At 44.0% G+C, this 23,207-nt stretch overlaps 1 protein-coding gene across 4 annotated transcripts; it reads left to right on the forward strand.

Annotated features, from left to right (window-relative positions):
* The first annotated feature begins 4,944 nt into the window (after nucleotides 1-4,944).
* RD3 (retinal degeneration 3, GUCY2D regulator) lies at nucleotides 4,945-22,977 on the forward strand. Of its 4 annotated transcripts, none has more exons than XM_015857347.2 (4): nucleotides 4,945-5,277; nucleotides 12,355-12,678; nucleotides 18,931-19,232; nucleotides 19,552-22,977. In XM_015857347.2, the coding sequence occupies exons 2-3, from the start codon at nucleotides 12,383-12,385 to the stop codon at nucleotides 19,226-19,228; spliced, it is 594 nt and encodes a 197-aa protein (XP_015712833.1). In that variant the 5' UTR covers nucleotides 4,945-5,277; nucleotides 12,355-12,382; the 3' UTR covers nucleotides 19,229-19,232; nucleotides 19,552-22,977. The 4 variants fall into 4 exon arrangements, 3 of the variants coding, with proteins under 3 accessions (XP_015712833.1, XP_015712834.1, XP_015712832.1); XM_015857348.2 differs by having other exon boundaries at nucleotides 19,874-22,977; XR_001553858.2 differs by having other exon boundaries at nucleotides 4,948-5,277; nucleotides 18,931-19,735; nucleotides 19,874-22,977.
* Nucleotides 22,978-23,207: the final 230 nt, after the last annotated feature.

Raw genomic sequence — 23,207 nt, forward strand, 5'->3', positions numbered from 1 at the left:
ATAATGCTGGATAATGGATGGATGGGGTGGCCTGAAGCTGGCGGCAAGGAAAGAGCAATTGTTCAGCTGAATTCGAATGGGAGGAAAAAAAAAAAAAAAAGAAATCACGGGTTCTAGATTTAGAATAAATCTCAGCATCCGTGGGATTAGAGTTTCAAATGTTGACCTCCCACGCAGAAAGAAACACAGGTCTGTGGGTGGCTAATGCTACATTTCCCCTATAAAACAGAGGTTTAACCGAAGGAATTATTCTCAGGGCATTTATCTTAAGATTTACCCTTAAGAATTCACATTTTGAACAGATCAAATTTGACATGATCTGAGAAAATGAACTTTCACTGGCGTTTACCATTCCTACCTTGCCCTGATGAGGCTTGCTGGGAGCCCACAGGCAGCCACTGAGAGCACCCCTTGTCCAGGTAACACTCGGGCTTTCCAGGGCTTAAATATGTAGTCAGGAGGAAGCAGATACGACACATTCAGTTCACCTGTCAGAAACCTGGTGTTCAGCAATGAGTAAATTGTTATGACCGTGCTCTGCTTTTCCCAGCCCGGCTAAGCCAGAGCAGCTCCTGCAGCCTTTGCAGCAGCAGAACCCTCTGTCTCCAGATGAAATCAGAGAAACTATGGGGGAGCAGGGAGTCTGGGGCTGAGCCAGTGTGAGCACTGCAGTACACCAGCTTTTGTTTATAGCTGTGCCCAAAGGCATCTGGTGCTCATGGCCACCATTTGAGAGCCTGGCAGGTCAGCAGAGCAGCACAAGAGGCATCCCAAACCCAGGTTGTCACCGGTGTTTTCCCAGGATCATGCCCTTGAATATAACAAACACATCAGGGAATGTGGGCTTAATGCAAATGCACAGTTTGTTTCTCTTTGGAGTACCATTGTTTCAGAAACTTTATTAAGTTGTTGTTGGCACTGGGAAGTGGTGATCCTGCTTTCCTAATTGTGGCCTGTAGGCTTTAAGATCTTACCATGTACTGACAAAGACATTTTACAGCCTGAATATTTTCTCAAATATTTTACTGAGGTCCCTGCTAGACCCATAAGGATACAGGCACATCCTGAAGCTCAGAAGAGTGGGCATGTCTTTCTCTTGGAGGCACAACACAAGCTGATGTGGGGTTTCAGTTTCTGCCTCCAGAGGACTTTTCACTGTTGTGTCCTCCAGTCTCAAATCCCCAAAGCAGTTCCCTAATGGTCCATGTCTTCTCTCTTCCCACTGATCTCTCCCACAGGAGATTCATCTGTTAAAGTTAATATTTCTTGCACAATGCATCCCATAAAAATTCAGTGGTATAATTGGGTTATGTACTGTGTGGAGCAAAAATAGATTGTATAGATTATTGATGTTCTTTGTGTTCAAATTTAAAGAATTGTAGCATTATTATCTTTTTTTTTCTTTTTCTTTTTTTTTTTATTTTTTTCTTTTTTTTTCTTCTTGCTGTTTTCAAACTCCCTTCCAAATCATCCCAAATCCCTCCATTGGTTTCAGTAGACTCTGGACCAGGGCAGCCTGGTCTGGTGGCTGGTGACCCTGAACATGGCAGGGGGGTTGAAACTAGATGATCATTGTGGTCCTTTTCAACCCAGGCCATTCTATGCTGTGACGAGAATATGGGACTAAGTATGGGCAAGGTCTTGGTCCTGTTGAATTTAATAGCAAAATTCCTCTTGTGTTGAGCAGATCCAGAAGAGAACAGTTCAGATCCCATTGGAGTTAATGAAACATGTGTCAGTTGCTGTAAGATGGCAGTGTAAGATGGCATAATGCATGTTAGGGGAAGACAAAGGAAAAAGAACTGCAAACATAGTGTGAAAGCAGCTGTCATTTGTACTGGAAGAACTTTCCTCATGCAAAGAAAATCACTGCTTAGAAAATCAGCACTGCAGGTGAGGGTGACGTTATGGACAGTGTCAACTTTAATATCCTTTGGAGATTATCAGATGTTAGTAGTTTACATTAGGAACCAAGCAATCAGACAGAGTGCAATTAAGCGCATAATCACAGATATTTTTGACATCTGTCTACTTTTAGGTGCCATGGCATTTTTTTCTTGCATCTCCCACCCTGCAGCCTAGAGCCTTCAATTAATTTACTGTGACCATCTGTGTTGTAATTTCTGCTGCTCAGCTTGCCTTTCTACATCTGTTTTTCAGCTGAATATTTCATGACACTTCATCATTTTCACTCATTGTGCTAAAAACATGGAACTAATATTTGCTCAGTTAAGTTGCTCGGTTAAGATAATCAGCAATTAAGCAGCCCACCGTGCTGCTGTCAAATGCTCTTTGTAACTGTGAACAGAAAGGCAAGGAGATCATATTTAAAAACTCCTTATCAGATTGCCTGGTGTTGCTGAGCTGCAATGCTGAGTATAACTATTGGTGGTTCCACCAGCTACTTATGTGTGTGCTTATGGGATGTCTAAGAGAGAAGAGGCTGTGCTGTGGCTGGAAGGCTACTGTGTTGCTGTCCCCAGGTGTAAGTATTTTTGAGGGCCTGAGCCCTCCAAGGGTTCAGGGTGCTTGGAAGCACAGTGGGCTCATAGTGCATCCAGCCTCTCTTCACAGCTGCATTCTGTCAGTAGCAACAAGCAGCCAGCCCTGTCTGCAGTGAGTGGACAATGGATTCAGCAAAGGCTATGAAAGGCTGAGTAGGCTTTCATTGCTTGCTCCCATTGACGTGAGGGGTGCAGTGTTTCCAGCAGGCTTTTCCCTCCGCCTCTCTCACTCCACAAAGAAAACTTTTCTATTGCTTTGCCCTTGAAATGTTTTGTTTCAGGGCTCTTTGTCTACAGGACATATTTGCCCAGGACGTGCATCTTTGGTGTGAATTCACAGCTTCTGCCTACATTTTCTCCCCTTAAATGTCTTCCTTTATTCTAACTAATATGCATTGTAAGATATAACTTCCCATTCCTGGCATTGCAGCAGCCCATAACTGTTTTCTGTGGCTTCAGGATCTCTAGATTTTAGCCATTTTCTCCTGAAAGAGGGAAGGAAAGCAAAAATAAAACCACCATCAGAGCCTCCTCAGACACAATGCCAAGCTTGTCACAGGAGCTCACCTGAGCTGACAGGAGAAAGGCTGCTCACTTAGAGCTATCCTTGCAAGAACATTATGTTGTGATTATCTGCAGACAAAGGTCTCCAAGTGATGCAGTCCCTTGTGAAGTACAGCTCTCGCTGTAATAGACCTGTCTAATAGATTGTCCTGAGAAACACCAGTGTGCTCTCTTCCTCCTCCAGCTGTGCACTGGAACACCCTCCTCACCAAGGTACCATTATCTGGGTTGCTTTCTTCCCCTTGGGGCAGGAGGCAGCCATCAGCAGAAGAGGTATCTGACCCAAGATGTTCAGCATTGATGTTCATGGCCTCACACCCGTGACCAGTAATGCAATGCAGAGGGAAGAGGGGGCAGCCCCACAGCGGGGGACACAGGAGAGGCACACTGAAAGAGGAATGGCAGCCTCATCAAATGAGCCTCAGTGCCAAAAAGACTGGGGACCGCTGCTGGCAGCTGAATGGACTTTTTCTTTTCTGCTCATAGTGCATTCGCGTGTGGGTGGGCTGACTGGATTTGAAGTAAACAGCAGGAAGAAGATCTTCCCAGTGAATGAAAAACTGCTTCGCTGAGGGAAAACAACCATGACAGAAATATGACAAATAGCTCTGTAAGTGGCACTTTTCTAAGGAACATTTTAAGCCTTTGGGAAAGGCAATGTTCCCTCTGTGAGCCCCATTATATTCAATGATACACTTCACTAGCTTAGCCAAAAGCCAACAGGGCCAAATCCATGTTAGACTCGCATTCTGACAGTGATTAAGTGGTCGGACTTATGCAGAAGATAGCTGAAGCTGCAGTGCCAGCGATGGGCTCAGGTGAGTCAGGGCACTGAGCAATGGCAAGAAGCAGCAGTGCCAAATGGGCTGGACTACAAATTGCCATATGGTGAAATTTAATTGTCACAGTGTGTCTTGGAAGACAGAACTGAATACAGCTCCACACCATCTTTATTAGCAGAGAACTGCTAAGCAACTGGTGGCTTTACTGGTCAGCTTGTGTCATATCAGCACAGCAGTGCAGGAGCTCTTGCTTTCAACTGCTAAATAGGATAGAAGGGAGATGAGCGCTCTCTGCCATACCTCCAAAGAAACACTCCTGAAGTTACTTCCCAACCACCCAAGTGTACAATTCATGGCAGGAATTCACTGTGCTGAAAACATACCTGGAGGCCGAGTACTGCAGAGATGGCCTTTGTTCTGAACTAATTGGAGAGGATGACTTTGGAACTAAGTTTTAATGGATGAGAATAGAAAGGTCCAGAGCCACGTAAGATGATTTTTAATTAAAACTCAATGATCCTACATTGAATGGAGCATACAGAGGGTGTCGTACATCTCTGCCTGCTGGGCTGCGGTTGGAGCTGGGGACAAACACATAATCCTCCACAAATAATTAGAGCAGAAAACACTTCTAATCTCCGCTAGTCTGGTTGTTATTAGATCTAATAATAAACCGGACATGAAAAACCCCTCCTCATCCATTTTAATTCGGGCTGTGGCAGACATCTCTTCACCTGTCACTGTTCGGCCGCTCTGCTCAGAAACTGGGGTTCACCCCTTCCCTCTGTTTTGCTTAGTTTGGACGGGGCCCTGGGCAACCTGATGTAGTAAAGGTGTATGTTTGGTGGCCCTGCCAGGCAGGGGGGTGGAACTACATGATCCTTGAGGTCCCTTCCAACCCGGGTCATTCTGTGATTCTGTGCTTTGATTTCCCCACATCCCCCAGCCTGGCTCCAGGCCCCCCCACAGCTCACACAGCCCCGTGACTGCTGTAGCGACGAATGCCGAGGTGTGTTATTTATCACACACGTTTAACGCAGACACAAGGCTCCTTACAAACTCCCCACAGCCCCGCGGCCGGAGCTCAACGTAGTCGCTATAGAAACAGCGGCCGCCGGAGGCGCGTCTCCGCCCGCCTCGAGGAGACAGGGGACGGCGGACGGGCGCGGTAAGAGGCGAGCAGCCTGCAGGGAGTTGGGGAAAGTGGCAACGCTGTGCCTCGCACCGGCTTTCTTCGCTTTCTCCCTCGGTTCTTGGAAGGTATAAAGTTGTGAGGAGACGGAGGGGCGTTCAAACAGCAGCCGCCGGCCCCTCGTGACGTGGCTAATCCGCTCCCGGTGCACTTGGCCGTGCCAGAGCCCAGGGCCACGCTTCGTGCCACGCTTCGTGCCGTGGGATCCGCCGTGGGTCTGTCCGTCTGTCCGCAGGTGAGTGGGGCTGAGGGGTATCTCCGTGTTCTTCCCGTCAGCGAGCACAGGCCTGTGCTGCTGGTGACTTCTGGAGGAAGGCTGAAGTTTCGGCACTGTAGTGCTCGTCGTTCGGGTGCTGATCTTGTGTGTGTGTGTTGAGTGATTTCTATCGCAAGGACCGAAGTTGAACGCAGGTTTGTGTATTTTTCTGAGCAGGGAGTTTGAATGTGTAGTAGCTTGAATGTGAAACTGAGGCAGAGTGAGACTTAAAGGCTGTCCTTTAGATATACAGTGTCTCTTAAATCGTGCTCTGACCTTACGATGCCGTGAGTTACTCTCCCTTTCACAGCAGAATCTGTCTTCTGTCTGAATGGAGAATGCTCATCTTGCCCACCTGTTTCGCAGCATTTAGTCTGATCTATGGCACAATATATGAATTAAAAGTGCTCAGTGGATGTGGCAACAGGTACAGTGTGCTTTTGGGTCTGAGCTTCAAGCTCTCCTTTTGTGTAATTCTATAGTTCTATGTGCCTGCAGTGAATAACACTTGAGAACTCCACAGTTATTGATACAACTGTGTGCTTAGAATCACAGATTGGCTTGGGTTGGAAAGGACCTCAAGGATCATTGCATAACAACCCCTGCTGCAGGATGGGTTGCCAGCTCCTAGTATGAGCACCAGTTCAGCTTCCTATGGCCCCCATTCAACCTGGCCTTGAACACCTTCAGGGATGGGGCATCCACAGCCTCTTTGGGCAGCTTTGCCAGAACCTCTGTGCAAAACTTCCCCCTGTCATCTAATCTAAATCTCTCTTCCTTTAGTTTAAAGCCATTCTCCCTTGTTTAATAACACTGTGTAGTTACAGCAGCAGTAGAATAGAGAACGATGTTCTAAGGATCTCAGAGCTGTAATATTGAAAACTTTTGGTGTCAGGACGGTGCATCTGATGCCTGTTGCTGCTTTATTACAGCATTTTGTGGTTGATGTAATATTAATGACCGGAAAGCTGTGTGCCTGTATTACTTTCTGAACTCTTACTTACATGTCTCATGAAAAGTACTTCATGCCCCTCTGCTCTCACTGGAAACCTGACTTTGTAGTCTGCAGAGATCAAAGTGAGGTATGGAACTGAAGGAGTGTTTGATCTATCACAGCAAGGGAGCTGTAGCTGAGAAAAAACACAGGAGTTTTAATAACAGGTTGGGCAAACAGAGAAAATCCGTGTGTGTTTTAACTTCCTGACTTCAGTAGGTTTAAGTAACAGTTTAGGATAAGTTGCAAATGACAGAGTGTTTTTGTGGTTAGTATTAGAAAACATCGTTTAAAGCACAAGTGGGGATTTGGCATGAACATAGCCCTCGTTTAGAGCAGATGGAACTCATTTGCTCTGATAAGAAGTCAAACTGTCAAATGCTACTGTGCTTTGTAAGCAGATTTGAGTTCCACCCACCCTTTTTCTTCTGCAGATAACAGGAAGATTATCTGCTGTAGAGTCCCTGCCATTAGTGGAGCTTTAGGCTATTGGGCTGTTCCTTCGCTTTTTCTTTAAGATCTGCAGACTGGCTTTTCATCTGAAGTTAATCAACACAGCTCTTTTATTTCAGGGAGGTAAATCTGTTTTACATTAGTCCAGCTTTCCCGAAGATTATTAAGCTGTATGAGGTTAGATCAGCTACCTTTTCTGTGCGTGCTTTTACTAGTGAGCATTGCAGAAGTGCCTGCTGGGTGCCAGAGAGCCCTGCCCTGGTCAGCTCACACTGCTGTGACACTCTTCTTGTCCTTCAGCACCTGCAGTCATGAATGGTTAATAAGAAATTCTCCTTAACTTAAAGTCTTGACTTGATCCAGCCATTCAGAGTGCCCTGCCACCTGAAACAGGGACATGTCTTTGGGAATATTTTAACCACTGTGAAAACTGTCAACAAATATCTCATGTCCATCAAAATGAGGCCGGCTGTGCTGATAAAGCAAAACACACTTTCTCTTGACGTGATCTATATGCGAGCCCCCAGGTGGCCCCAGGAGTTCTGCAGGTCAGAATCAGGAATGATGTTGCATTACGATCACGATATTTGCATTGCTGATAAGTTTCTTGATTGAAAAGCTCCATGTACTGCTTCTTCAGCATTAATTGCCTCATAGCAACTTTGGCAGATAGATGTGGGTTCTCGATCTCAGGTTATAATTTATAATTTCCACTGAGATTACAATCACACAACAAGTAGCTGTAAACACATATCTTCCCATGGCTCTAAACAATAAGAGAGACTCAGCCAGATAGGAAATAGGGTTCTTTGGGCCTTGCTAAAGTAAGAGTCTCTGTGTAGAGGATACTGATAAGTAACCCTCCATAAAAGTGATAGAGAATAGAGGGTAGGGTTTCTTATACAATGCTATGGTAGGTTATGTTAATAAAACTAGGAAAGTGTTGGCAGCAGTTTCTTAATTAGAACTTGCTGAGACTGTTTGTTTAGAGCAAAATTGAACTGTCATTTTCGCAGGAGAAACAGTGTGGGGTTCATCCGTAGTGCTTGCTCTGCTAATGGTGTTTCCCGCAGGTACTGGTAGCTGTGCAGCCATGAGCATAGATCCTGCCTGGGTGCAGCAGACAAGAGAGACAGTCGTCCAGAGGACACTGAGCTTCTCACTTTTCTGGATAATGTCATTAAATCTTTACCAAAGAAGCAAATGAAAACCAGTTATTGTAAATATGCTCAACAGGGTCACATCTCCTGACCTCCCCGTGGCTGCGTTCCTCTTGAGAAGTCTGATTATGAACACAGTTTGTAGATGAAGCTTGTTGCTCTTCTTTTAGACATCATTTTCTATGCTTGTTACTGTCTGATCTGGAACACGTGGAGCAAGGCTGAGCTGGTATTGTGCATGAGCAAATACTGTCTCTGCTCTCTGACTTATGCAGCAAGGAGCCACCACCCACAGGACGGGGGGAAGGTATTTCCCAGCTCCTAAGCCTGGTCTGTTGGTATACTTTGCCTGGGTGACAGCAGGTTTCCTAGGCTATGTATAGCCAGCTGAGTGACAGCGTTTCCATTGACGTCACTCAACTCTGGATTAGGCTCCTGCTCATCCAGCCCCTTGCATCTTTCCTCCCTCTGCTCAGACACATCTGTCATACCCTATGATTACTGGGAGTCACTGGGTATTCTTGGTAGTACTCCTGGACTGACAGGCTGCAAAGGAGTTATCAAACTGTAAACATATGTGTATAGAAAGCAAAGCTCCATTTTTTCATAAATATTAATTTCTCACCCTCTGTCTATTCCTTTGCTGTCTGAGAGGGCTTTGGAAGCTGACAACCAAGAGAAGATTCAGTGAAAATGAAATACACTTCTGAATAAATAAAATTCCCTACAAGGCAAACAGGTCCTGCTGATTGACTCATGGCTTACCAGAAAGCTGCCCAGTGTAACAGGTCTTAGCAGGTGGTGATCTCACCTGCAAGAGCCTGAAGGAGGCTGGTAGCTGCCAGGTTCTATGAACTTCCTCCATCTGGCAGAAGCGTAGCCAGAGATCAAGCTATGGAAATAATCTGTTTTGCACTAAAAGAGTGAAGAGAGTCTGAAATCCTGTTATAGGGAGGAGAGAAACCAAAGAAAGAATGAGGACTCTGATACTTCCCCTGATTCTTTGGTATGTTCAATGGAGCAAGAAGAGAAAGTTGCATGGGGAAATATGGGAAAAGATAGAGAAGTGGAAGATGGGGAGAACTGTAAAGTCTGGGGGAAGGAGAGGAATGCAGGAACTGCTGCCTATGTGGAGAACCAAAATGAGATGTGGGGAGGCAGAAAGCTTTGAAACATGTATCTGCTTCTGGAGTTACAAACGACAGGTTCCCATTTACAAATCAGGTTCCAGGACAGCCTTTTAGAAGGAAGCAGAAAGCTGACTGACTGTGCAACAGGAAGGTCTGTGTTTAGATGGAGCGGTGCCCCTTGCTTTCTTGTAATAATTTTAACATGAATGCTTGCAAAGTGTAATTTTGTCCTTTTCCCCAGTAAGGACAGGCTGAAACTTTTGCCATCCTCTGGTTTTCTACATCCTGCCAATGGTCCTTTAAGTCTTTCTAATAGGAAAGCCATATTGAGTCATGGAATGATTAGCCTGCATGTGAACTTTAAATTGAAAACAGCAGCTACAATTAATGGAGCCCATGCTGCCTGCTGCAGGCTGCAAAGACCAGCAGTGGAAAGTGTGGAGGCTTGTCAAGCCCGCTAAATAGAGATGGCCATTTTCCAGCTCTCAAAAGGAGGAGGTGATGGATGAGAGATGGGGAAGGAAACAATCTCAGACAAACAAGGCTCCCTTAGGAACAGCCAGCACAAGCTGCCACTGTGCGCAAAGCACTTGCATAAGATTTTCCTTCATTGGAGAAGTGGCCATTTCAGCTGTGGGTGAGATACTTTCCTTTCTTTATATTGATCTCAGGTGGAAGCAGATTTTTCAGATAATGTGTGTGAGATGAGTGCAAGACCCATTCAGAGCCAGTAGTGTCCATGCTTTCGTGCTACCTCTGTTCTTTTTCAAAAGCAAATGTTTGTGATCAGTGCTGTATGAAAGCTATGGGATACTGCAAAGGTTGGGTTCAGCAGGCTTTGCTCAAGCAAAATGTGCAAACTACTTTTCTAGCTGATTGCCCTCTGCAATAGCGTGCAAGGCAAAACAGATCTGAAGCACAACTACTTTGTTTGAGGGAGACCTGTGAGGTGAAACAAAAAGATAAAGGCCGTAGGGATGCTCCAGCACCGTGTGAAAGCCAGGTAACATAGAACCAATAGCGTAGGATGTCCCTCATCAAGTCCACATGCAAGTGGAAATAATAATGGTACATTAAGTGGTTCGATACCTGTTAAAGCTGATGATAAATGGCAGTTATCACATGAGCTGAAAAATACCCTGAGATTTTACAATCTATTATAACAACTTGGAATCTGTTGTGCTGCTCTTTTGCTAGCAGAGAGCATGCTTTTGTGGCACAGGAGGGGTGATAAAACCTATGACAAGGCTTTAAGGTTACTCACCCCTATAATTTGTACTGGTGAGTGGAGGTGACCATGTAGGAAGATCCAGACGTGTTAGGGTGATGAGACATGGAGCTGAAACTGTCAGCGCACCAGTTCCACACTGAGTTCATTCATGTGTCTGGGGCAAGTAAGCAGCAGCAGTGCTGATATAAGAGCAGGAGCAGGTTGCCAGCTGGAGTCACCGGTGCTGAAAGCAAAGGAAGGAACCTCTTGCTCCTCCTATAGAGCACAGAAATGAGATAGGAACAGTACTTCCAGCAAGTGCTGACTATGAGTGGTATCGTGAAGAAAGTCACAGCTGCTACTCCAGAGTGAAAAGCAGCCACTGTAGTGATCCCTCATGTGTAAGCATTGCAAATTAGTACAGGCGCTTATACAGCCCCAGAGGAATATGTGCAGCCTTACACATCTAGGTAGCCAGATCTATGCCCTGTGGAAGCTTTCAGCCCTTATACGTCTTCTTTCTGAAGAAGCCTGCAGCTGCCAGTGAGAGGAAAGATACTGGACTAGAGAAACTTGTCATTTGTTGCATTTTGGTGACTGTTCTGATTTTAATGAAGCCTGAGCATCAGTCTCTGAGATCGCTAAAAACTCAGGACACAGTACAGACCGTCCAGGTTCTTAGAGCATTGCTCTTTAATGGCGTGACCTATGAACATTCTTGAAAGAGAACAAGGCTACATCATAGCAAGCAATAAAGGTGTGGAAGCAGCTCAAGCAGCCTTCACATGCAGTGCAGAGGATGATGCCTTTTTGGCAATGAAGGCAGAATCCTGTTGAGCATTGCTCTTCTAGGAAGTCTGAAAACTTGCATCTCAGCTGTAACGAGAACACAGGTAATCACAGGCTTCTGGCAATTTGCACTGACTGAAGGCCCCAATGTGGCAACTTAAAAGCTTATTTTTCTCTTTTATGTCTTTTTTCTCTTATCAGAAAAAGTTTTCTCAGGCCCTGCAGAATCAGGCTGTTGTGTTAACACCTGACACTTTGTCCTCATTGAGTTGCAGCCAGGAGGAGCCTTTTGGTAATCCAGCTGCAAGCATGATTTGTGCCACTTCTCCTTGAAGGGAACAGCAAGGCAAACATGCTGCAAAAGAAACAGATGCTATTTTACTCCTGTTCAGGTCTCTGGCGACTGCTTTGAACTCTATTTTGTTTAAGTACAAATACATTTGTTAATAACTTCGTTCCATGCGTTATCCTTGCAAAGTGACTGCACAAAAGGGAGTTAGTTCCATCATTCACAGAGTTGACTGGTGCAGCTTGTTTTGTGTTCTAAGTGTTGTGTAACTTCCCAGCAGCAGAAATCTCTGAGATAGAAGTAATGACAGTTTAAACCTTGGTATGCTGCCACTTTGCTCTCAGCCCAACCTCAGCTCCTTTGGCACTGGTGGTGTGTGCCTAAGTTGTGCTCTTCTGGCATAACTGGTAGTTGGACTTCTGCTCATAGACGATGGTGTAGCCTCTCCCACTGTGCACAGCAGCTCTTTCACTAAGTAACATCTAAAGCTCCGCCTGGCCTTGCCATGAATGCAACTGTTGCTTTTGCCAGGAGGAAGTACAGATGAGCTGCATCACTTCTGCTATCTGCCCAAGTTACCTTTTCTCTGCTCCCTCTGAGGATCCACTGTTGGCTAGCACATGGCTCCCACAGTGCCCATATCCTTCCAGCTCCTTGTGTTGAGTTTTTGTATGTAGTGTCCTGCTCTCTCATGAGGGTTCAGGCAGGCAAGGCCTAGTCCCTGTTCTTCTATGGACAGAAGAACGCTTCCCTTGCCTGTCAGTGGGAGTAAGGTATCCCATAATTTGACTTCAGATATAGGAATTGTGCCTGTAATTTTAATTATGTGGTGACTGACAGACTCTCTACACAAGTTGGCTGCCACAGGTGAGGTTTCTCAAGGTACTCAGCAATGAGTAGTTTCTCTAAGTGGTTAATCCAGTAGTACTTGCAGGTGAACAATGGATTTGAGGGATGTGTGGGGGTGAAAGTTCCTGTCTGAGCTGTGTTGATAATGGCACTGTTCTTTTTCTCTCCTTCCCTACCCCCAGTTTGCTCCCAGTGAAGACGCAGGGCACTATGTCACTGGCATCCTGGTTCAGGTGGAATGAGCCCCCAAATCGGATTTCCCAGAGGAACCCCACAGAGATGGTGGTTGAGACGCTAATGATGGAGCTGAGCTGGCAGATCAAGCAGGCAGAGAAGCAGCAGAGGGAGCGGGAGAATGAGTATCGCAAGATCAAGACCGGGGTAGACTACGGCTGGCTGGTCAGCTATCCAAAGCAGAGCTATGATATCAGCCCAGGAGAAAGGCTGCAGCTGGAGGATATGTGTACCAGAATACATCCCTCATACTGTGGGCCTGTCATACTCAGGTACAGTAAAAGATCTGATGATCCAGACCTTCCCTTTCCCTCTCTCTTCTTTATGGTGTGTGAAGGGGGAGCAAGAGTTGTTAGGACCAACAGAAGCAAGACTTAGGCATCCTATAATGAGGGTTGTGTTGTGGCAGTGTCTCTGTGGGAGAAGAAAGACTGAATGTTTTAAGTCAGTTTAATGTGGTATCATTTTCTCTAGACAGCCATTTCCCTTTGAGTGGCTTGAGCACTGTATGTTCCTTACCAGCCAGATAAACTTTATCTTGCCTGATTTTGCTGCAGTTTCAGTATTGTGATGGCTTTTGCTTTGGTCTTTAGAATCTTTAAATAAGCAACCTTTAAAAGGATTACTGGATATGTGTGCCCCTATTTGAAGTAGGGCCAACTTCAAAGCCAGGTCAGGTTGCTCAGGCCTTATCCTGTCCATTGTTGAATATCTCCAAGGGTGGAGATTCCTCAGCCTCTGAACAACATGATTTAGTATTTACCCACTCTAATTTGACACTTCCTTCCTTGATTTAAGCTGTGCAGAAGCTTTACCAAGGCACTTGTTTCAATGGTGTCCAGACTAGCCAAAAGGTGCTATTGTATTTTTAATCTGAGTCATTTTGTTACCAGAAAAAGGCAGGAGTGTGTGACTATTCCCCCCATATACTTGCAGGTAGAGCAGGCATTTGCTAGGTGATGCTTCTGCCTTCTGTGATGTAGCCTCTTGCACTTGCTGGTGAGCCTTCCAAGTGATCCTAGGGCTTTGGCTATTGCAAAGATTGCTGTGGTGGCAGAATCAGAGACTTGAGGTCGCTCAGTAGTAGTGAAAGTTTGCTGGCAGCAGACTTGCCTTGTGTTTGTATAACTTTAAGCTACGCTGTAAACAAATCACTGCAAGCTCCTTGGGATTCTGAGTAATTTTCAACATCCCCAGGGCCACTGAGCAAGGTTATGGCAAACAGGTATTTCCATGAGCGCCACTGGAGCTGGGAGGCCTCAAGGTTCATAACTTCAGGAGGGTGTTAAGCTGTGACATACACCATTTGCTTAGTATTTATTTTTATTTTTAACTGAGACAGATGACGCAAGACACTTTGTGTGTGCATTGTTTTCCCCTTGATTTCAGTGTAACTTGTAGAGGCTGTTCAATCTCATTCAGTATTCAGCATGCCTTTAACTGGAAGTAAACATGTTTAACAGAGTTGTTAAATTGTGTGCGTGTGTAATCAAAAAAAATCACAAAGTCATCCTCTTAAAAGGCCTCTTTTAAGTTACTGTGATAAACTGTAACAACCTGCATTATGGTATAATTCAAGAAGTGCTGTGTTTTGTTTGTTCCATGCTGTGGAGTTTGTATGGGTAGCAAAGCCATGTGCAAGAGAAAGGAGTATGGAGCCTAACTAGAAGACAGCTATAACTGGACTAATTCTCCTCTCAGAAGGTGAGATAGATTTGAAATCAAATAACTTCCCCCCAAAATATCTGGGTTAGCCATCATAGCAAGGATTTTGACTGGAATCTTCAAACTTTCAAGTATGTATTTTAATCACTGCACTTCTGATGTTTCTCCCTGAAATACTTTGTAACTTCATATGTAGCGACTTGTAGAAAATCTACACACTTGGATCTGGAAATTCAGCCGCTGCACATGTGCCTTGAGGAAGCCCTTGGTTCAGTTTCCTGATCCCTTCATTTTACACATTTGAAGAACTGAAGTTCTTTTTGATGGAGCTTCAAAGCAAGCATGCAGACACCTAAATAACACAGGTAGTTCCAGTCCTGCACCGAGGGTGTTTGTTTAGTTTGTGTCATGCGGGCTCTCCTTTGTGAGATCTGGGCTAAGCCACAACAAACGCTTTTTGATGAGTTGTCAGAGATGTCCCTTTGTTCTTCAAAGGCCTCACTGATTGTCCAAATTGTCTTTTTGTGTGGCTGCAGAGGCAAAGCTCTTATCTCTTTGGATGTGGAGGAAATTAGAAAGGAGCTCTTCTTAAGATGGAGGTTTTTTCTCAGATTCAGTTTGTCTGTTCTGTAAAAGCTAATTTGAGTCTGTAGAAACTTTTATTTCAGCCTCTTGAATTTTTCTTAAGATTCAAATACACTTCAAATACTTCTTCCACAGCTGGAGACTCTGATTTACCTCATACAAATAAAGCTTTCATGTGTTCATGTGTGACTTTAACTGTAGGTTACTGGGTTGGAGATGGCTTACACATCTTAAACCACAAAGCCATCTGAAAGGAAGTGACAGTGATTTTTTGGTAAGGCCCTTTGTACCCAGCTGACATGATTGAACAAAACGAGCAGACTAATAGCTTGCTAATTCAGAGTGGTAGGTTTACGCCATCTCTACTCAGAGCTGTAGTTCTAATCAGAGCTGGTTACGGTCAGTTTCATTGCCTTTGGCTTTGGGAAAAGTGAAACTGTCAGATTCGGTCCGGAGAGAATCAATCAATCAAACAAAAAAGTGTAGTATAGAAAGGCAAAGCCTCATTTTGGTGATCTGAGATTGTTAATAGCACAGGCTTAGGACTGTAAATTTCTAAGGATTATCTATAGAAGAAGCTGGACTTCAGAGTAAGCTTGAATGTAAGACAAATGACTACAGTGAAAAATGTGTTTGTTTGCAATGACCTTCTCAAGTTCGAGATTGATAGGACTCCAGAGTAGCAGTTAGCATGAATGGCATAGACCTTTGTGAGTCAAGCAACCTTCTCTATCAAAGCCGTTCACAGCTTCATGGCATCACCAGAAATCTTGCCCAACATAAAGATTCAGGAGTCAGAAGCTGATTATTAGCACTAAGTACCCTGCATTTTCTGTGAATGACTGAATCGACTGAGAACTCCCGGTCTGGACAGGCAGGAACACACTTCATTATAAGCATACTGCTTAAGTACACCAACTTCTACTGGATTTAACAGGTCTTTAAAGTTCAAGCTTTATTTAGGAAACCTATTTAACAGACCTACAGAATAAGGTAGGCAGGTGGCCAAGCACAGCCAGTCTTAAAAATCTAGTGGTCATATGAGGAAACCGAAGGGTCACAACCTAAATTTGTTTGGACTGTGATGAAAGCACAGCCTGGTCTACTGAGCACGTTCATCTCTCTGTGCATGTAACATGCTCCTTAGGCTCCTGTGGTGGCTTAAGGTGACTTCTGTTGGTAGTCACGTCTTAAGGTGTTTACAGTAAACACCTGTAATATATTACAGGTTAGCTGCTAGTATTATCACCTTAACTCATTTCACAAACAAGATAGATAGGTATACTTTTCAGATGAGTAAGGAAACACTGTTGACGGCATTCTAGATATCACTGCACGGTTGCTGGGTTTGAAACTATTTCATGCTAAACTGTGAAGGTGTTGATCCATGCTAGAAGATAGGTCAGGCTTGTGCAGCTTTGTGTGCTTGGTTCTACTAAACAGCTTTGTGTGGAGTTTAGATCACAGTAATGGCATGCAGGATATAAGCCCAAATTCCTTGATTCCAGTGGCTTAACTGGCTTTATATGCTGCGTGTTTTGTGCATAGAACAGACTGCTGATCAACCAGCACTGCAACTGATTTTCACTGCTATCTAGGGAGGATGGCTTCAGCTGCGTGAGTGGCTGCAGTGAACATCACCTACCTTCCAATACATGGACTCATTTAGCTAGATCTTAGCCTGATAAACTTCTTGTCCTTTCTGCTGGAAAATGCTTGTAGCACACATGAGTTTTGAACTTTATACATCAACTCTCCCTTACACAAACGTGCTGGTCCTGGAGTTAGGTGGGCGGTAATAAAGGGACAGGGTTTGTCTTACTGTGGAGGGAGAAAAAAGCTCTCCTTCCTCTCTCCATCTGAATGACAGTGGCTTTTCTTTGAGTGACTGGCAGACAGTCTTTGGAATAGTTTTCTGTTTGGTTTTTAAACAACCTCAAAAACCTGAGGCAGTGCTAAGGTCTTCTGGGTGCACAGCTGCCAATACAAAGAAAAGAGGATGTACTGGTGGATGGATACACTATGACAGCATCGCTCTTTAAAATACACATAAAGATAAAACAGAATGACTCATTCAGTTCACCTTTGCAATAAAAGACCTTGGAAGATGCTTTCTACAGTATAATAATAATGTCCTGAAGACTGAGGTTTCAATGGACTCATCTGTCTAAACTTCTGACTAGGATAAAGGGAGGAGTGTATTTATTGTGAGAACTGTATTTGTGGATCTTTGATAATGCAACTAAAGTTCCTTCTCAGAAGGCCAGAAGACGTGTAATGACAATGTGAGGGCAAACGGCTTTAAGCTGGAAGAGGGAAGACTTAGACTAGATAGCAGAAAGAAATTCTTCACTGTGAGGGTGGTGAGACACTGGCACAGGTTGCCCAGAGAGGCTGTGAATACCCCCTCCCTGGAAGCAATCAAGGCCAGGCTGGATGGGGCTGTGAGCAACCTGGTCTAGAGGGATATGTCCCTGCCCATAGCAGAGGGGCTGGAACTAGATGGTCTTAAAGGTCCCTCCCGACCCAAACCATTCTATGATTCTGTTTGCAATATATAGCAAATCTCTGTTCTCACTGTTAGTGACCTTAGGGATAAGATAATGATGATTAGGGTGAGGGAGATTTGAAATACATCCTAAGCAAACGCAATAGTGAAGAAATATCTCTGTGGCTTTGGTATCTGGTCATTTGGTATTTGGTATCCTGAAAGTGACTGGTAGTTCTGATGATACTGAATTTCCTAAGCACTGTGCAATGCTGGTGTCTCTTCAGTTGTAAACGTCGCCGTCAATACTTGCTATGAGAGAACAAGCACTGAAATAGCTGTGTTATAGCGTGATGTCAGGATAGGTGTCCACTACTAGGCCTCCACTGTAAAAATCAAAAGCGTAAACACACAAATAATCTTCCAGTTACATCTTTGGCTTTCCTTCCGCCCTTAATATCTTGAGTACCATTGGGTACCATCATACACTGCAGTTCTGCAGTATGTTTAACTCTCTGTTATGATCTTAGGGATGATAAAAACCCTAGAGGCAGGATTTTACTCTGTCAACTGCGGTCTTACTAGGTTTATTTAAATACATTCCCACTGTTTTCTATCATCTCTCAGTTCTGTTATAGGAAAATATCAAAATGCTTGCAGATACTACATATTTTAACTCGCATTAAGTATAACCACGTGGATTTTAGTAAAGTAATAATAGTTTAGCTCTATTTGCAGATAAAATCTTTATGTTAAGAACTGAATATTATCAGAAGAGTAGCCATGTTACCATCTCTCATAAACATGTGCTCTTACAGAAGAACTAGAATATCTATGCAACCAGTCTGTGAGCCACGGGAGTGTCTGGAATGGGGACCAGTCGCCCAACAAGGTATCCAAAACAGTACATTCTCTTATTGCTCCAGCCAGGGACTGACTCAGTGACTTCACAAAAACTACCACGCTCTGCATCTCACCTTCCCCACCTGCATAATTTTTGTGTGTGATCATCAGTGATCATTTTTCACTTTCCTCATATTAAGCTCGCTTAGTAAATGTCAAGAAATCATTCTGTGCTCTTTGCTGAGAAGACACTGGAGCAGTTCAGAGTTGCTTAATTAGGTACAGTGTTGTGCTTCCAATCGAGACGTTATCAGCTAAGGCACTGTTATCTTACAGAAATCCATTGGAACTTAAATGTTAAGAAATGATTGAACATATAACGAAGAGTTTTACTGGGTAAGAGTTTGTCCAGTGGCCACTAGGCAGTGTTGTGGGAAAAAGAGGATTTGAAAAATGAGAAATCTAGTGGGACTTTCTGTAATGTATCCTCAGCTGCTGATAAGCAGCAGTTCAGAGATGACTTGAGCAGGTGTTTGTATGCGGACAATCACAGTTAATCAGCAGTGATGAGGATATTTTCCACAAACTTGTCTGAGCACGTTGTTTCTTAAGCTACTGATAGCAGAGTTCTGATTTAATAGGTGCTGTGTGAAAAGAGCATTTCCTTCTGTTTCCAAGATGCCACCCTCTCGCTTTGTTTGGTGCTCCCTATTATTTCTTGTGCTTATGAGAAATAGTGATTCATTGCTTCCTTATATTCTCTGGCTTTCTCATCATTTTAGAGACTTCAAGCGTATCTTTATGGCTCCTCTGTGTTATTGTTCCCTTCAATGCAGGGAGTCCCATTTTGTAAGAGCACAAGTTCCAAGCTTAGCACTGTGACTTGGCAGCAATCCCTAATTTGATGTTTTTAATCAAAGCTGTGCCTTGACTCTGCTTTCAGATTCCGGCAACTCATTGCTGAATACGAACCAGAAGTGCAGGAAGTATCTCGACTCTTCCGCTCTGTTCTGCAGGAAGCTGTTGAGAAGATCAAAGAGGAGGAAGACGCCAAGAAGCTCGCCAAGCAATGGAACACAAAGAACAAAACCAGCCTCTCCTTAACAACGTTTAAGTCCCGGTCCAAGATTTCCCCGTTCATCAGTGACATCAAGACCATCTCTGAGGATGTAGAGCGGGGCACCCAGCCCACCAGGAGGGTTTGGAGCATGCCAGAATTCCGGAATGCCAAGGATTACTGACTCTGTATGAACAAGGTTTTTAAACAGTGATCTCTCCAAACCCCAGTTAACCCTTTTTTTAGCTCTACCATTTCTTCTTTGTTCCAGCTTTCTCTTACTGTCTGCCTCTCTCAGAAGCTGTGTCCATAGTAACTGCTGCTGATGCCCACAAAATGTGACAATTTATTCCCACACATGCTAGCTTTTCCTTTAATTTAGTAGTATTCACTGACTTTAATTGCAAGGCTCACTTACTTTCTCATTTGTATTACTGCTTTTATTTATTTTATTGGTGGAAAATGAATTAGTTTTGTGATATCTTTTTCTTCTCCCTTTCCCCTCAGCCTGGATGAAGTTACCTATTAAAACTATTGGCCCAAGCTAGTGAGAGCTGCTGGGTGAATGCGAGAAGGTCCATTTACATGAGAAAGGCTTGCAGGATCAAGCCTGTGAACTAGGGCTAGTATCAGTCAGAACTGAACTTCTTTTTCCAGCTAACAACCTTCCTCAGTGCTGCAGGAGATGCAGGTAAACCCAGTGCTGCTCTCGAGTGCTGTTCTTGAGTAGCAATCCAGCTCAAGCAAAGCAGACTCAAACTTTCTGAGATGGAAGTCTAACGTAATTGCACAGCATGCTTAGGTTGTTTGGGTATTTTCTCTTATGCAGGCAGAACCCCTGAACCTTGTGCCTGCAGAGCAGATAGAAATGTAACACTGTTGTGGGTGGATACATCAGTTCTGTGTCAACAGCTCTTCTTGGTCCTGTGTTCTATGTTATTGAGGTAAGTGCTATACCCTGCGTCCCAGTAATAAGTAAGCCACTGGGCTGAAATTAATGTTTATGACTAAGTCTGAAAGAGTACTGAAGGATAATATCAATGAAGGGTAAAGGGAATCAGCATTCATCTACTGCACTCCGTACAGCTTGGAGTTGAGATAATGTTAATAAGCTGTTGTTGTGAATGGCTGAAGGGCTCTGGTAGATGAAGGTCCATTCCCTCACTCTTCTCTCATGAGAGCTTTCCAGTATTGCAGGCTGCTGGCCAGTGAGTTGATACTATTACAGAAGAATCTTTAATGAAAACTGAATAGCCTGTAGGCCAGCACAGTTCTGCTGAGACCTCAAGTAAGCAAGAAAATACCAGTGAGGAAAAGCTACTGGGGCCCTAAATCAGCATCCACAGGGAAAACTCTTACCAGGAAAAGAAAGAGAACATCATGCTGTAAAAATCATTGTTCCTGTAGAGAGAAGCCAAGGACTAGGATGCTTTCTGGTGACCAGCGGGAGCTGAGGAAGGAAGATAGGGATCTCCCCCTGTGTCTGGCTTTTGGAGAATCATCCCCACTGGGATATAGCCTCCTGGAGGACGCTGTATAGCTTTGTTGTTCTTTTGCCTGTTTCCAACTCTTTTCCCCAGGGATTTTTGCAACAGCATGTGGGTACTACAGCCAAAACGAAATCCTTTGAAGCTATGCCAACCCTGGGAACAGTTCCAGCACATGAAATTTATCCTAGAGTAGAAATGTGCAGTTTCTTCCAGAGCTGGGGGATCATAGCGTGAAAACAAAGATCAAGTTCAAATCTTTAACAGCTCTCTAAGAGTGTGGAATTCTGGCTCTCTCTCACTCTCCTCTGGGCTAGCTAAGGCTAAACACAAGGCTGTAGCATTGTGAACACTGTTGCAGAGGATTGCTTCTAATAAAAAAACCTCAGGGCTTCCAGATAGACCACCCAGTTCAGGACTGGCTACTTCAGCTCCAGGTCAACAGGGGAGAGACTAAAGCCTTCTGACAGTCAACTTGGTGTTTTTCAGCTCTGTGTCCTTGTGAAGTAGTCTGATTTTGTATATGAAGTACAACAGAAGCTTGACGTATTTAGCAAAGCCTTTAGGTATCTACAAGTTTTGTGATCCCTAGCAAGATGTCACCATCTAAAAAAAAACCACAAAAACATACTGTTTGGAAAAAAGTTAAACTTTTAAAAATATATTTGCAAAGCACTACACTTGTTGCACTGAAGGCTGAGATGGGGTCATAAATTTTATGCTACAATTTTGTAGTCAATTTTTTGTACTCAAGTTTTATTTTAACGCCTTCAGTGCTGGCTGTTTTGATGCAATATCTGATAAACTGATGGGAAAGAAGGGCCATTCTGATACTGATGTAAAACTGTTTGCTACAGTACAGTGTCTGTAATGTGCTCACTCTATCAAAAGGAAAATCAGGAGTAACTAGCTTCCTTGCACAAATGTACAAAGGCAATGAAATCACCTGAAGATTGTTCACAATATTATCACAGCATCCTGTGATCGTATTGTATCCTTCATTAAGAACCTCTAGCTAGCAGATACCATTTTTGTTTTACATTCAGTGGAGGGAGACAAATCTGACCTTTGGTCAAAGCCATATACATATGAGGGCCATGTGGTGATGGTACCTGTGACAGCTGTTAAGCTTCAGTTTACCCACCACCTCTAATTCCACAGTAAAATGGTACCATATGAAAGTTTGGATTACACTTTCTCCCTGTACCTCTCCTGCAAGTTACATCAGGCTCACAGAACCATCTGATGATGAAGGGATATTCAGGTACAAATCTGGCCAGCCAGTACTCTGAAAAATAAGCTCTATGCTCACCTATAGCCAGCGACTTGGAGACTGACTGCAACTTTCTGTGCAGTGTATGCACCAGCAAGTACTGAAGCAGAGCTCGGGAGGTGCTTAGGACACTCAGCTGTTGCACTGTGCTTGTAACACTTGTTTTTCTTCGGAACTGTAGACTGAACTAAATGATTCTTGGTCGCTGCATGCAGCAACAAGTAACTACTCATTTTTGCCTTATCCTAATTCCATGTTTTGTGTGACTGAATTAGAATTTGAGATGATTAAATCAGGAGTATGCAACTCCTGACTGTCCCTTACCTACTGAGCTATGGTCCACATACCTGAGTAGACGCAGTGGGCAAACTAGATTGCATCTGGATTAAGCAAACCTAAATGATCTGTTGCAGCTGACTCACAGGTTTGCAGACCATGAAACAGGACTAATAAATCCTCCTAACGCTTGCATAGTGTGAACATTAAGTCCTTACTGACAACTGTACTGCTCTATACAGCTCTGCTTCTCCTGGACTGCACTGCCTACTAGTGTAGAAAAGCATTCCTACACAACTCAGATGAGATGTTCTGTTATTAGCCACTCTAGAGAAAGACCAGTGATTTAATTCCCAAAGAATGAAAAGTGACACAGCATAACACCAGTAACAAACAAGTAAGTAAACTGAACAAGAATAATTCCAAATCCTCATTCTTTCAAAACTGAACAAAGACTTCAGGGTCAGCCTAGAGCATCGCTGTTGCCCCATCAGAGGTAGTGTTATGCTGTCCAAAGGATATTGTTACACTCAGGAAAAAGCAATCAGATACCACTTACTTTTATTACACATGCTAACACATAATGTCAACACCACTACAGCAGCTCAGGTGTGTGGCTCGGCTTCAAGGGCTAAAACACTTCTCAGAGTCACTACTTGCCCAAGAAAGAAAATGCAGCTCTGCTCCTAGAGCCTAGTCTGGCCCACGGGCTGTCATGGCCAACAAAGATGTGCAGGAGGAAACTCTTCACCTCTATCAGCATACAGCTCAGACAGCTGTCGCACCTTAGGGAACTGGAGTATGCTTCACAGGAAATACCTGTCTACTGAGATTGCACTGTTTATGTATTTCATCATGGAACTGTAGAGAATTAAAGCAAAGCTATGAAATATAAAACGAATTTTTGTAATTGTTGTTAATTAAAGAAGCAATCTGTCCACATCTAGCCAAACATATGAGCCATTCCAGTTCTCTACTGCACACTGTGCATGTATCGAAGGAGGAAGGCAAGAACGGTAGACAGCAAGGCTAAACAACAAAACATCCTCTCTACCAGGTGCAAGTGCAGCCACCTGCTTTCTGCCTTGCTACCTCTTCAAACAGATCCCAAGATGTAAGGTGATAAA

The sequence above is a fragment of the Coturnix japonica genome, chromosome 3 (assembly GCF_001577835.2).
Source record: "Coturnix japonica isolate 7356 chromosome 3, Coturnix japonica 2.1, whole genome shotgun sequence".
Lineage (NCBI taxonomy): Eukaryota > Metazoa > Chordata > Aves > Galliformes > Phasianidae > Coturnix > Coturnix japonica.